At 44.6% G+C, this 14,601-nt stretch overlaps 1 protein-coding gene across 2 annotated transcripts in view; it reads right to left on the reverse strand.

Annotated features, from left to right (window-relative positions):
* The window catches only part of CAPZB (capping actin protein of muscle Z-line subunit beta), a gene marked incomplete at its 5' end in the record, with an annotated part of 53,983 nt that extends 47,809 nt beyond the window's left edge, over positions 1-6,174 (reverse strand). For both annotated transcript variants that reach the window (XM_082069618.1, XM_082069617.1), the window contains one exon: positions 6,039-6,174. In XM_082069618.1, coding sequence (XP_081925744.1) covers positions 6,039-6,041 — 3 coding nt within the window. The remainder of the gene's footprint in view (positions 1-6,038) is intronic.
* Positions 6,175-14,601: the final 8,427 nt, after the last annotated feature.

A 14,601-nucleotide genomic window follows, 5' to 3' on the forward strand; every position in this document is an offset into this window, starting at 1 on the left:
AACTCTGGCAAGTAATCGGATGCCTGGCAAGGCAGAGCGGAGAGACAGCGAGGTTATCTAATTAGTCCTCATCCCCAAATGTTCTCCGGTTGCCTAAAAGGTCAAAAAAGTAGGTTAATATGCCTTTTGCTCGTGTCTAGCAAGACATACCTTGCTGACTACACCGCAAAGCTTGCAAGACAGTTCGGCTTCGAAGGGATTCAGTGCGAAGGATTTCAAGTTTTAAACTAGGAAGCTAATGGTTTTGTGTATATATAGGCCATGAGAATATCACATCTCCACCTAACAAGATATTCGTACTCACCGGGATTCCTTTCCTTGCTGTAATTCCCAGACTTGCCTACTCTTTCAGTCTTTTTATGCTTTCCTTGCTGCCTCTGAACACGTCTGAGCTCCCCGCAGGTGAGAACCGCAGACAGCACACGGTCTAACAATACGTACAAGTTCCACAAAACTTTAAATACACTTGAGTAGTAGAGACAGTTTGTGCAGGAGCAGCGCTTCACCTAACGCGCACGTGCCAGCTCCAATCCACGTCAGATTTCTCCTTCAACTCAAGACAGCGTTAATGCTTATTCCATTTGGCCACCTTTCACCTTCCCAAGCTCTGGAATCGCTCTGCCTACACCAACGGCCACGTGAAAGCTCCATTTGACCATCCAGTGGTCAACACTGAGGCAAGACCAAGCCTGTTCTTAGTGTCACATTCAAAACTACTCATGATGAGCCCTAAATTTGCAGTGACAGAACTCACTGGATAAATACAGCTATTTGCTGCTGTGGGCAGCATAATGCAGCTGATATTTTACCTCATTCCTCCATTCCATGGCTCTCTCCTCTGAATTAACTGACCAAAAGACTCATCTCTTGTTTCTTGAGCCCGTCTCAAATTGCAAGCACCAGCTACCGGCCAGGCACCAATCACCTTTGCTAGCAGCAAGCTTTTTTTAAATCCTGATATTTACCCAAAGCAAAAATAACTGGGCAAGGCAGGTAACAGGACATCATTTCCAAACTCAGCAGTTTGTCTAATGGAAAAGTATCACCTGAAGAAATGCAAACAAAAATTGCCCTCAGAGAATAAAGAGTGATTTTATTAATGGTGGCTTTGATTGGTGGCTTAAGGCAACCACTAAGCTTATGTCTTCGGTGCAGTCTCAACCCTTTTTCCTCCCGCACAAAATCCTCTTACTTGAGCGCTGTTTTCAGTCGTGTCCAGCTGATGCTGCTAAAATTGTGACATCCTGGGTTCTGCTTTCACCCAGGCTGGTAACTCTGCCACTTCGCAACAAGGACGTGATTGAAATTCCAAGTCAATGCACCAGGGAAGAACTCGGCTCCGCTTTCTGTAATAAAAAGCCCTGGAGGACGTGTTGTGCGTACTCGGGGCAGCAGCAAGGACACGGCTGCAAACACCTGGAGGGAGGTCTTGTGGGTTTAAACAGAGTCAGGACTTCTCAGCCAACCCTGCGCTGGAAAACAACACAGGCTGTGCTGATGAAATATGAACCAGTAAGGTTTAATTTGCATAGACCAGGAATAAAGTAGGTAATTTATGAGAAGGGCGGCCAGAGAAGTGAAGTGCGTGCAAATACATTCTGCAGTTCTTCACCCAGAGTGGAAGCGGCAGCACAAAGAGCACGAGCTCAAAGCACGTGGCACGTTCTCCTTCTAAACTCTAGAAGGGAAAGATGGGGCAGAGGAGCAGGACCAGATAATACAAGAAAATTAATCTTACTGGTTGATACCAAGGCTCAGGCCAGCACTCTAGGAAACATAGCACAAGATATTATCTAATGCAACTAAAGTAATTCTAGATAGAAGCCTGTTTTGGGTAGAAGTAAGAGAGAGATCCTGTTTTTGATTCCTCACTCAAAACTTCATTATATCTAAAAACCCAGAAAACGTTCAGGATTGCCGTTGTGTCTGGCATTACCCAGACAGCACCTATTCTGGAAAATTACAACATTTTAATTATGAAACACACAAAGCAGCTCCCTCAAGAATGCTGCACTTTCTTCCCATAATAAATCCTCTACTCTCAACTAATAGCGAAATCTCTTTAAAACTTGCTCAACCAGCATTTACCCTCGTGCCTCATAAAGGAAGTTTCAAAAGCAAACGGTCTCATCTACCACTGGGGCAAGAGCTCAGACTTCCCAAGACAACCTGTTTGGGATCATCCATCCCCATCCTGCTTTAGGACGTTAAGGCCACAAAAGTGAATTTTGGCCACTTGACCAGGTCCAACTGACAGAATCCCAGGGTTATTCAGCTCAAGTGAGCCGCAATAGTTTAATGTTCTCCAAGTGCACGCTTCAGTTACAGCTCTTCAGCGCCCACTCAGAGTACTTGGTCAATTCGCACATTAATGTCAACCTGAACACCTCACTCAGGGACTATTAAGTACTTAAGAAGGCATTACACAAAGGATGCAAAAAAATCAGTTTATACTCCAGTTAAAAGTGGCCACTGGCTTTTGTTGCACTAGCCTAAACTGGTGATCTTTTAGTACAAGTTAGAGAAGCTTTTTGACTAACACAGCCTACCAGCAAATAAACCTGGGTTAGAGCCCAATGACAGAGAGTAGAAAGCTTGGGAAAGGCTTATGTTCTTCAGATGTATTAACTGCTCCTTCAGATAGCACAGGCTCCATCCATAAAGAAAATTCAAAGTCCCCTGGTTTTAAGTGAGATATTTTTTTTATGGTCCTTCTTGGAAATAGCAAAGGATTAGGAGGAACTGAATTAAAAACATGCTTTGGACCTGGTGAATTAAGAGGGGGAGACAAAGGTTTGGTTGAGGCTCTTCAGAATTTCTAGCAGAAATCAATGGGAAAGTGGGAAATCGTGCACAATGGCTGAATAAGAATATGAATAAAAGCAGAAGATCAACGTCATTTTGCGCATCTTCTACTTGTGCAGTGATGTCCTTTGTCTGAAAAGAAAAAAGCCCTTAAACATCATATTGTACTAAAGTGGGGTAAGAAAACAAAGCTTAGCATAGACCTAAACTCCAGCTTACGCTCCCTGCACGGGCACCTTTCAGAATTTCACGCTTCTGCAGTAAAATCACTAGCTCTTCAGACAACACTGAAACATCTTCAGGTTTATTTCGGCTTGAGGTGGCACTACTGCAACGTGTACCAGCCCGAGGGGGGAAAAACCAACACAACAATATAAAACGATAACGAGGAAAAACAGTCAGTCAAAAGAGTTAAACCACACTTTCATTTTGTTGTACTCCCAGATGTCAACTAGTAAGATACCAGCGTATATATTTACCATATGAGGAAATCCTGTCTGAACAACTTCAGCTTGAGAATGTTTTTCCTTTGCTAATAAACCACAAGATCAGGCATCGCTGCAATGGCAGTTTTCCCTATCCCAACAATATCCTCTAACTTGATTATTTTGGGAATTTGCCTTTTAAGATAACATTTAGCTAAGCTCGTACACTTGGCTAATAAAACACGGGACTCTACAAAAGAGCTTAAGTCAGTATTTCTCAGCAGGCACAAGGTGCAAAGGACTTGCTGTGGATGCTGAAAACCTACCCCCAGCTCTCACGCTACATGGTCGAGTTCCAAAAGTGACACCATCAGTTTAGAAGAGCGATGGGCTCCACATTCACGCAGCTGGAAAAGCGCTACCTTGAGTGTCTTTTTGGTAACAGTTGCAGAAAACCAGGTTATTTATCGAGCAGCAACGTGCTTGCCCAAGACAAACAGCCCCTACCTTTAAAATATTAGTTACTCCGAGCAGCACGAGGTTTCTGTATTGAGTGTCAGTGTCGCATCGCGCACCCTTGGCTGCGCTTCAGTGCTTTTGAGCTGCCTCGCAGATTCTAAACGGATGATGTGCAGCCTGTGCTGCAATAGATAGTTCAAATTTATGGTTGATTAAATTATAAATTTTGCTCAAATTGTCCACTTTTTCCTGAAGAGATCAATAACTAACACAATCAGGACAGTTTGCATAACCTGGAAAGGAACATTATTATTTTTTCCAAAGAGTAACTGGATTCCACCCATCCACAACCCAGAATTTCAGAAATCTCAGCACTCTCTCAAGTCCTGCTTTGCCCTTTTTGCCCATTCAGTTTATTTTTAGCACCAGAAGCAGCATCTTCCAGGCAGTTTTCAAGCTTCATGTGTTGCCCTGCCCTGTTTCACCGAGCACCTGACTGAAATGCAGACGCACTTCTGAGTTCTCACTTGAGCTCCTTCAGCCCTGAGGTGCTGCAGAGGAAAGCAAAGGTTCCCATCTCTTTTAAAACATCACCACAGATTGTTTGCCACGTGCAAACTAGACCAGTGATTCATCTAAGTCCAGTAGGAGTGCACGAGATAAGCCACGCTCAAGTGGCCGGGTTCTCGAGTGAGTGTTCAGACACGTACACGGCCACTGCGACACACGAATAACAGCGGCTGCCGTGGGTTTCGTCCCTGAAGTCCACTCAACATTGGAAACTAGAACATGGTGCTGGAAGTTCTGAGCAAATTTCTCCTACACCCAGCGGCCTCCATGACTAAATGTGAAAAATCAGAAGACAGCATAAGCTTAGAGCTCAGGGAATTTCTAAAGGATTTGTGCTCTACCTCCTTCAAAAGACTGAGATGGTTACATTTAAACCCTGTTCTTGTAGTATGCTCTCATAACCCCTTAAAAGAAGCCAGTATTCACCATTGTTTTACATTAAGCCTACTTCTTTTTCTTGAACTCTTTTCCTTTGCCACAGCAGAAGTTCACACAGTTTGTTGGAATCCTGATTTCAAGCTCTACGGTCAGATCTCACATGTAGAGATTTCAGTATCTTCAACTAAGACACATAACTGAAATAAGATGCTCCATCCTGTCACTCCCCACCCTCAGAAGCCAGTTACAGTCTTGTTTGTTCAAACAGAAGAGCAGAACCTTGATCTTAACCGTTCTTCACCTTTCACCAGAAACAAAATATCTTTATCCTGCATAATACAGGTGACAGGATCATCACGATCTTCAGCTCTGAAGAAAACAATGTAAGGTATTTCCTCTGAAATTCTTATGGTTGAAGTGAAGGATTACACTCGCTGGCTTAACCAGCCTTTATATTGCTATATAGCCAGGCACTGAGTTGCTCTTTTTTAAATCTAGATATCTTTGAATATTCTTAATTTGTTATGTTGGAAAACCTGAACCGCAAATTCCCAAACAGTATAAAGTACCTCAGTGATGACATTCACTGGGGTTACGGTGCCTTAAAGAGGCTCCACCAAAGCCCAGAGCTGGGAGCAGATCAGGGCCTGGGCCAGTTCCCGTTCTCCTCGTTGCATTTGTTTAGAGCTGAAAAAAATCTACCCCCTTCACACACGGTGCCAAAATGAAACTGAAAGGCTTGGTGACCTGGGCTGATCCATTCAGCAAACCCACAGCAAGATGGAGATTATTCTACCCGACTGAAGAAACCAGAGGTTCTCCTGTGAAAAACACAAAGTTCTCAGCCCTGCAGAGGAGCAGCGCCCACCGCTGCAACGTTACCTGCTCTGATTGCACTTACTTTTCCTGTATTTTGCAAATTCCATTAGATCTTAGTGCACCTTAACGAGCAAGCCCGGCTTCCTGAGGAAATGCCAGGTGATAATTTGGGGTTCAGGAACACCAGCGACAGCAGCCTGGGCCCCCATCGCTGCCAAACGCTGCTGCATTTGATCTCTCGCTCCGTTTACAACCACACCAAGCGGCCACATCCACCGTGCAGAGCGAAGCGTCCCCTCGGTAACCACCCCCGCGGGTACCGGGCCCAGGCACCGGGAAGCAACCGGACCCCGGAGCAGCCGGACGGGCCCGGGCGCCGCAAAGCCCCCCAACGGCAGCCCCGGCCGCCCCTTCCTCTGCCCTCCCTCAGGGGCGGACGGGGCCCACCCGCCCCGGGGAGCGCCCGTGGGGGTGAGGGCGGCGAAGGAGCCGCCGGGGCGCGGCACCGGGGGATGGGGCGGCAACGCCGGGGGCGGAGAGGGGGTGCGGGCAGCGGCGAGGGCCCGCCCCGCTCGCCCTTACCATGGCGGCTCGGCGGGGCTGCGCTGGGCGGTAGCAACGGCGGCGCCTCCCGGTCCCGTCCGGTCTCCCTCCCAGACAGGCCGCGGCCCTTCCACTTCCGCCGTTGCCTAGGAGTGAACATCCGGGTCAGCGCAGCGCCGCCCCGCCCCTCCGCCGCCTCCCCGCCAATCAGCGCACGGCTCGCCAGCCATCGCCAAGTATGGAGCGCGGCGCGCGTACGGGGCGTGGAGGGCGGAGCGGGAAGAACCATTCCGCCCGCCCCGGGAGGGTGGGACGGAGCGGCAGGGCGCCGGGAGGTAATAGCGGCGGGGCTGTGGGCGCTACCAACTCTAGCGCGGGGGGAAAGAGGGCAACCAATCAGAGGCGGGGGGCGGAGACAGGGGCGGGGCCTGCGGGGGGGCGCGGCGGGCGCTGAGCACTCGTGGCAGTGGGTCCCTACTCCACCACGGAGCCGAAGGTCACTTCCCAAAACAGCTTTTGAACACTTAAATGAGCCTTTAGGGTTAAGCAAAAACCTGTACGAGGCAGACAATTAGCACGGAAAACATCAGCCCGAACAGGTAACGCTTTGGCAACGTCATCGGCGCTCAAAACTGGACTTTACGGGGGTAACTAATAGAGCATCGTCCTTGGTGCTGCCTGTAACGCAGCAAGTTCAGCTCTACAGGAAATAATCAGCCTCTGGCTGCTTAAGGCCACGGTTAATTAATTTGAAAAGCAAGTGTTGAGCCTGCTCTGGAAGCTCAGCCTTTGATTCAGCAAAGCATGTAGGTACCTGCTGGCAGCCAGGCAGGTGCTTACAGGTGACTTGGGGGCTCAGCAGTGATACAGATCTCCCAAAGCGAGACAGAAATCAGCAAATCGTGGTAATTGCACTAATAAAACATTTCTGCTTTTCTCAGACTGTCCCAGAAGAAACCTTTTTTTTCCCCCCTAATGTATGTATGCCCGTTTTCGTGATCTGAGGTAAAACCGATCTGAGTTCCAGGCTCTAGACTTTTCCTTCCAAACAGTAATTTAAGAGCTGCAACCTACCCAGTTACCTCAGGAGAGCATCTGATTCATGATGTGACACCACTTTCCTCTGCAGCTTTTCTGGAACACTTATTTGGTCCGTGTTTCACCAGAGTTCTGGTGCCAAGAACCCGAGAACCAACCGCTGGTGCTCCCTGGCTCCTGCGCTGCAGACTCAGCCCTCCCGAGCCAAAAGCCCTTTTTGTTATTCCGTTTACTTTCCGCAGTTTGCTGTTGAAACTGGAAACGCTGACAAGGGCAGTCGCACACCGCTTCATTTTTCCCTTGGATGTAACTCTGTGATACATCCTTCCTGCGGGAGACAACCCAGACCAAACCCTGACTTCTCAGTAAGAGATTATCACAGATGATTGTGGCTAAACTCGAAATTTTCGTAGCTATCAGGTACCAGATGGGGGCCTTCCAAGAAATTACTCTGTGCTTATTTTACTTAACAGGGCAAAACAGCCTCCAGTAGCTTCCAGTTTGAAAAGAACAAGCTCAATTTCCAGGGAAGGGAACTGCTCGGACACAGATCCTGTTACAACAGCGAGCATCAAGGTAGAACTGTTCAATCTGCACAACAAATGACAGAAGTAACAGCTATCGCTGCTTCCACTGACCAGAAAATCAAAACTGACCTGGGTGTTGATGACTGTCTGACAATCTGCTGTCGCTCATTTTGCTAAATAAGCCTTTACCCGCTTTTTTCCATTCCTCTGTTGCCATTTTTAAACCTTTGGTGTTTTCAGTGCAGGAACAAAATGAACCCAGGAAGCAAAGGAGGGAAAACAGAACAAACAACAAAAACAGGAGCTATATGACTTAACAGGAAAAAAGTGCATAAAACTCCATCCATAACCCACTACCAAATAAACTCTAAGATGATAAATAATCTTGCCATGTCTGCTAGAGAGGCCACGAGACCTCAGAAGGCATTTCCTGCTCTAGAGTCTCCAAATTCATTTTTTTTTCCCAATATTAGTCAGTCTAACCCCCTTAAACCCAGTTTATAAACTGCAGCAACCCCAAGCGGCTTCTATTTTGCAGTCCCCAGATCCTTCACTGTTTATGTTCCCTCAGAGGTGCCTACCAGCAGTAATTAAGAAAAGCAAAAACCCTCTTCATTACACAGGGCAAATTATTCATTGATTTTACAGGGCTCCACACATCCAATGTGCACGTTTTCCTTGGGGCACGGTCCAGGACAGAATCGATACATTTGAAAATGTACATTCTAAACATCATTGTGTTTGTCACAAAACTCAAGCAGAGTATTCAATTACTACTCTACTTTCAGAGTTACGAACAGAAACTTTCTAGATGCTTGTTGAAGAGGGAGAATTATGTAGCCCAGTATATTTTAAACAATTTGAGATCCAAATGAACTTTGAGGCCAAGAGGATGTTTTTCTTAATGGAAGAAATACAAGCATCCTGGATTTTGTTTTCCTGCTAATAGGTATAAAGAAGAATAAACAGCTGCTTTTTGTTTTCCCCAAAATATTTGCATTAAGAAAATCTGCAGATCCCTTTTGCAATTGATGTAACATCTTCTCAAATGAGGACCAGCTGCTTGCTTTGCTTGTTTATAGCAGGACATGCTTAAGGGAATATTTTTTGTTTGTTTGTTTATTAAGTTGTAGGGTCAGATTCTCCATTCTAGGCTGCGATTTACAGCGTGAAGTGGATGGCAGGAGGCTCCGTGTCTGTAACTACAGTTGTTGCTTTCTGTTGGGATTTGCGGTGGGGTTGACACCTAATACAGCTAATTCATGAATGTTCGATAAATCTGAGCGCTGGGAGGCAGCGTTACCTGCACCACAGGCATTTCCCAAACCTCCTGGCATGGAATCACCCACCTAAACAAGCGTGTGCTCAAACGGCTTCGTGTCAGGCATACACATCTTTAGAATGAAGGTCTATAAACAAAGGAAGCAAACAGTGATGTCAGCTGATGGCTGAACAGCCCTACAACATCAGATTCATGTGCAATTAATAACAAGGCTTTTGATCTTGCAATCAGCAACTATAAAATACATGTGCTTTCCATGTATGTTTGATTATATTCGAGGAAGCAAAGGGATAAATACTTATTAGCATTACAAAATGCTTTTCACATTTAGCCAGAACTTCACAAAGCATTTGCGGTCCAACACGATGTGTTTTCTATTTTATCCGCCTGCGCGCGTGGTGAAATGCTATTTATTTTGTTTATTCCAGTGTTTAGCCAGGACCAAGAGGGACTGTGAGAACATGCTTAGAAATCAGGTCATAGAAAAAAACTTGCGTGCTTCTCCAAATATTCAGTTTTCTATTAAAGACATCTTGAGCTTTTTTAGGTCAGATTGCCCATTTTCTTTCGTGTCAAGCTTGTGGCACTTGAAAGATATGTAAACTTTTATTAGGGGTTCTCATAAACTGAATTTACTGCTGCAAGAGTCTTCCAGCAATGGTAAAGTTGAGCTTGCTGGGTTTTATTAGTCAGAGTCAGTAAACCAGCAGCATCACTTGATTTGAGGCTGAAAATGAAGCATTTCTTGGAAACTAATATAGGGAAAAGGTACCTACCACACTACCCGATGTCTTGAAATTCCATATTCGAGCCACAGATAGTTCTCACTATGGAGATCTTTGTACACACTGTCAAAATAGCACACAAACAATAAAAAAAGCCTCCAATTCCAAGGCAACTTTGCTGAGGATACTCTTAGAATATAAAGGTTTTAAGAGTTTCCCATTCACTGCAGGAACTGATGAGCAAATGAAAATGCCACATTTAATGAAAAACAATATATTGCCTATCTAGTGTGAGGCTTGAGGCATTTCTTCCCCCCTAGAAAGAATGCTAAAACCAGATTTGTTTCCACTTCAGCAGCACCCAAGCAGATACGCTCATTTGATTAATGTAAAAGACAATAAACCCAACAGCCCAAAATGTCCATATACTGGCCAAAACTGAGACATTCTCCTACCAGTACAGCACTGTCACAGTAAATACAGACAAATTAAAGGTTACGCATCACTCAAGCACACATACCACTAGAGGCACGAGGTTTTTCTGGCTTTGACCATTTTCTTACAATTATTTTGCCTACATAGGTAAGGCCAAATCACATCCCACACCACTCTCACAGACTGAGAGCAGACATAAAAAGTCACATCTCTCCAACCTGGGTCCATATCTTGGCCACAGAATAACTGGGCTTTATTTTTCCACATATAAAGTGACATCCTCATCCGCTAATAATAACTATTTTATTTCAGTCCTGCCCACTAGTTTTCCAGCTCATTCCACTTAGTTGCATATCCTAAGACACTCGTTATTTCTGTGCTTGCAACCGCTCTTTTAACTTTATATTTCAGCTTAGAAAGCTTGATAGACAGGAGCTTTCAGAACAGTTTTACCCTGAGCAAAGAGAGTATTGAGAAGATTCCTGTCAAACTTGGTCATTAACTGTAATAATAATAATGTCTGCAGCCTGTCATTAAAAAAGAATCAAGGAGAAGCTGATTAAATGCACCAGAAAGAAACAAAACTTTCCATTCCCGCACTGTTTCCTTGACACGTTGCACTTCATTTGAAGCTTGCTAATATACCAGCCAAAAGAATTGTAAGGGCCTGGATTCTTTCTTAATACAATAGTCACGGTTCACTAGCTAGAATCTGTATGGAATTAGCCAGTGACATGAATGAATGGAAAAACATACTTAAAGAGCTGAAAAATGGCACTCTTTCACAGGCTTATTCATTAGAAAAGCTCTATCAATACAGTGCGTTAGTTCTTTTCCTGCTTCTACAACTAACGTAAAAATGGTCATGAAATAACGCACATCAAATAAAGACAAATGTCATAGTGGTGCTTATGCCTGTAACGTAAGAGTGAGCAAAACCTCCGATCAGTCTTTCCATGCAAGTGCTTTCCTCCAGAGGTTTTTGGGGCAAGATTCATATTCATGGCAGAATTAGCACAACGAGCTGTGACACATCTTGTTCCATTTTTCAAAGTTCCGCTTCAATCAGCCGTACCTGACAACTGTAACCAGCAGTACCAGGCGACTGAATATAATGTTACATCAGCTTTACAAAACTGGCATGAAAATACATTAGCCCAGGGACAAAATGGACTTGCTTATTAACGCGAATGTGATCACCGTGAAAAGACTGAATGATGTTTCACTCTGCATCACAAACTCTTTCTCCTAATGCACGTCTACCTCAGCCTTTAGACTATTGTTCATCCGCACAGTATCCGACTGCCTTCCTCATAAAATCAATAAGAATAGCAAAGTAGACTTAATGGAGTCTCTGGCACTTTTCCCATTTTAGGGCAAAGTCCTGCTGAGGAGGGGTTTCTTTTTGCTCAGACTTTGGACTTAGACTGTTGCTTAGATAGCAAGAAGGCTTTCAAAGCGAAAAATAAGCATTAGTATCTGCTGGTGAATGTGGCTTCTATCTGTGAGGGGAAGAAAAACCAATAAAACAAACCCAACAAATTAGCATAGAGACCAGGAGTTGAAGTGGGGGCCTTCTACCAAGGCTGTGTCAACCATTTCAAGGAGATAACTCCTACGCTGCTGTCTTCCTGTGCAGATCACTGCTACTCTTGGCAGAAAAAAAAATAATAATGTGTGGGAAGTGATTCATGTTATTTAAAACTATGGGAGAAGTTACATGTGTATTATTTGGAAAAGAGGAGAAGTATCCAGTGGGGAATTGTCAGGAGAGATGCTATAGGATTATTTGAAAAACCAGAATAAGACGTGATCCATTCATCCTGGGGAAGAGTCAAGATTTAAAATAAACTCACTTGGAAGTTTTAAAACAAAAACTACTGGGGTGAGGGTGAACCATCCTGTACCGCACTACGTCAAAGCTAGGACTAATAATTAAGAAAAGAAAGGCCCTTTTCTACCTAACAGTCTTGGAATTCTGGCTGGTGCAGCCCCAGTGAAGCTCCTCACCGCCACATGCACATGTGGACGTGCCTTCCATGTGGCTTCACTCACCAGGGAAATAGCAATTTTGAAGAATTATAGTGGTACTTATTCATCTTAGACTCCCAGTTCTGCCTCTAGCTTGTCTGATGGCTATCTGTCGAAAAACTAATCAGCAGCATAGTTAAGTGAATGCCTAACTTTTAGTCTGAGTAGTCTTACTAATTTAATACACCACTCAACTATGTAATTAAGGAAACTGGTGATGCATGATCTGAAACTACTCCAGTTTGACTTCCATCAGAAAAAAGCAGGAATTTCTGAAGCTTTTCTGGCTTAATTTCAGCCTCCTCTGTCTTTTCAGATATTTATTTACTGAAAAGAAAGGAGAAGAGAGCGTGAGGGGAAAAGGGAGGGAAGGAACCCTGGGACAACACATGCTGGGCTGTAAAATGCAAAAGGTTTTTCAAAACAGCATGTTCTAAACATCACCTTGGAGTCATACAATAATAAATACTTGGTATTACACTGAGAGGGTCTAATTGCCAAGTAACTATAGCAATGCGGAGAAAAGGCTGGTTTGGATACATTCCCTCCTGCCTTAATTTTTCCCTGGGGTGGGGAAGGGGTGCAGAGAATGTGCTCTAGATCCTTAACGGATAACGTTTTCCAGAGCCCCCTCCGATCACTTGGCGACTCTGGAATTTAAAAGCAGCAGACCAATTTCTCAGAAGGAAGCTGCACGTTCAAAACAATTATACTGAACTATTCCATCTCCTCCAAAGGGTTTAGTGCACCAGGTTCCTGACGCAAGGCTGTCAAAATACATCAAGACCCATTACACAGCAACGCGACCCTTTATTACAGTCCAAGAGCTCACCACCGCTTCCTTCATCCCCAAAGAAACAGCACTTTCCAGCGAGCCTAACAGCCTGAAAATGAGTAAGTGTGAAGTGAAACTACACATTGGCCTGCACAGGGTATTTGTTTTTTGCCAGAGAGACGACCACATTCCTGGTTGTTGTTTTTAAACACTGGGTTTGGGAAATTTAATTTTTGGGGGAAAAAAAATAATAAAGAATTATTTGGGGGCTTCAAGTATCTTTCTCCTCCTGATATTTTCCAGAGCTGTTTGGAAATGGGAGGGTGGAGCTGGCACATTGGGACGCACCACTGGGGCAGCGGTTTCAGAAAACACTTCTTTATCCTGTCAGGGAAAAAAGTGCTCGATCCTGTTGGTATTTTTACAAGTAACTTGATGCATGATTCTATTTTTGATACCAACTATGCAGCAACGCAAACTGATTTGAGTAAATTGCAGGGGAAGGAAGAGAAAAGGAGGCTCCTTTTACAGAACAAGAGCTGCCAGCTCCAGGGAAACCTCTAGAACCTGCAAGGGCTTAGTTTAACCACATGCCTTCAAAACAAACTTTTAAAAAAAATGCCATCTAGATTTTTTTTTTAAACTAAGTAAAAATGATAGGCAATTGTGATTGTTCAGTGATATGTGAAGAAGTTGAACTAAACCAAATATAGGAAAAATATTTCATCATTGCTCTAGATAAAAATCAGTTATATATTTAAGACAAAAAGACCACGAACAATAACTTCCGAAATTTTTTGCCAATTATGTCTTCTGTTACTTTAGTCTTTAACCGACTTCTTAAAGAACATCCAGTTATTTAAAGCAGTAGAGCCTCCGCCTCTCCAACTTGATAAAGCTGTCAGAACTTGAAGAAATCAAAACAAGTAATCACAGCTAAAAATTGCCTTACTAAGTGTGAATAGAGACATTACTACTTGAAAAACACTCTGTATTTTTTCACAAAGCTTCTGGAAAATGACTTCCAGAAAGCCTACGCAACATTTGCAATAGAAAGTTCATTAGGTTTGAAACTATTCACACTTACATTCCTGGTTCCACAACGCTGTAGCACACTTCAGGATGTGCTAAAGGCCTGTAAATCATTGAAAACCCTTCCCACAACTCTTTAACATCAGCATAGAATTATATGGAATAATGTCTATAACATTTTCTTCCTCATATTGTTTCCTTTTCCCAACTCAGCAACAAGATATGGGGGCCTAGGTTGCCCTTAAGTAAAAGAGCAATCAATAAGGATTGGCAACAGCTGTTTTTTCACACACCTGTACCTCATTTCAGGCCGTGCAGAGTCGTTGAGGACAACCAGATACAGGAGCTGTGTAGGATGTGGCATCTCAGTGAGGGAAAACCTCCACAGGAATGTGTCGAGTGGGATATCTCCAACTCTTCCTGAGAGAGATGGGACGCTACAGCAAAGATTTGCTCTTACCAAGGCTGAGGTGAGAGCCCTGAGGGGAGCAGGTTGATGTGCTGGGCCTAAGCCAGTTGCCTCTGAGAGGATGGGTGTCCTGCCTTAAGATGAGGAATGCGAGGCCTCAAGACACAGCAGGAGCCCTGGCTGAACTGATGAGGCTCAGGAAGTGTTGGGCCGGATTTAACGGGGAAAAGCGGGCGTTTGGGCCTGGTCTTATGAGGACAGGCAGACTTTCAGGCCTGGCCCAAGGTCGAGCGCGGCGGCCGTAGCGCCCTCCCGCCGGTAACCTTGACAACAGCGGCGGGACGGGGA

Source organism: Streptopelia decaocto (genome assembly GCF_964273445.1).
Source record: "Streptopelia decaocto genome assembly, chromosome: 20".
NCBI lineage: Eukaryota > Metazoa > Chordata > Aves > Columbiformes > Columbidae > Streptopelia > Streptopelia decaocto.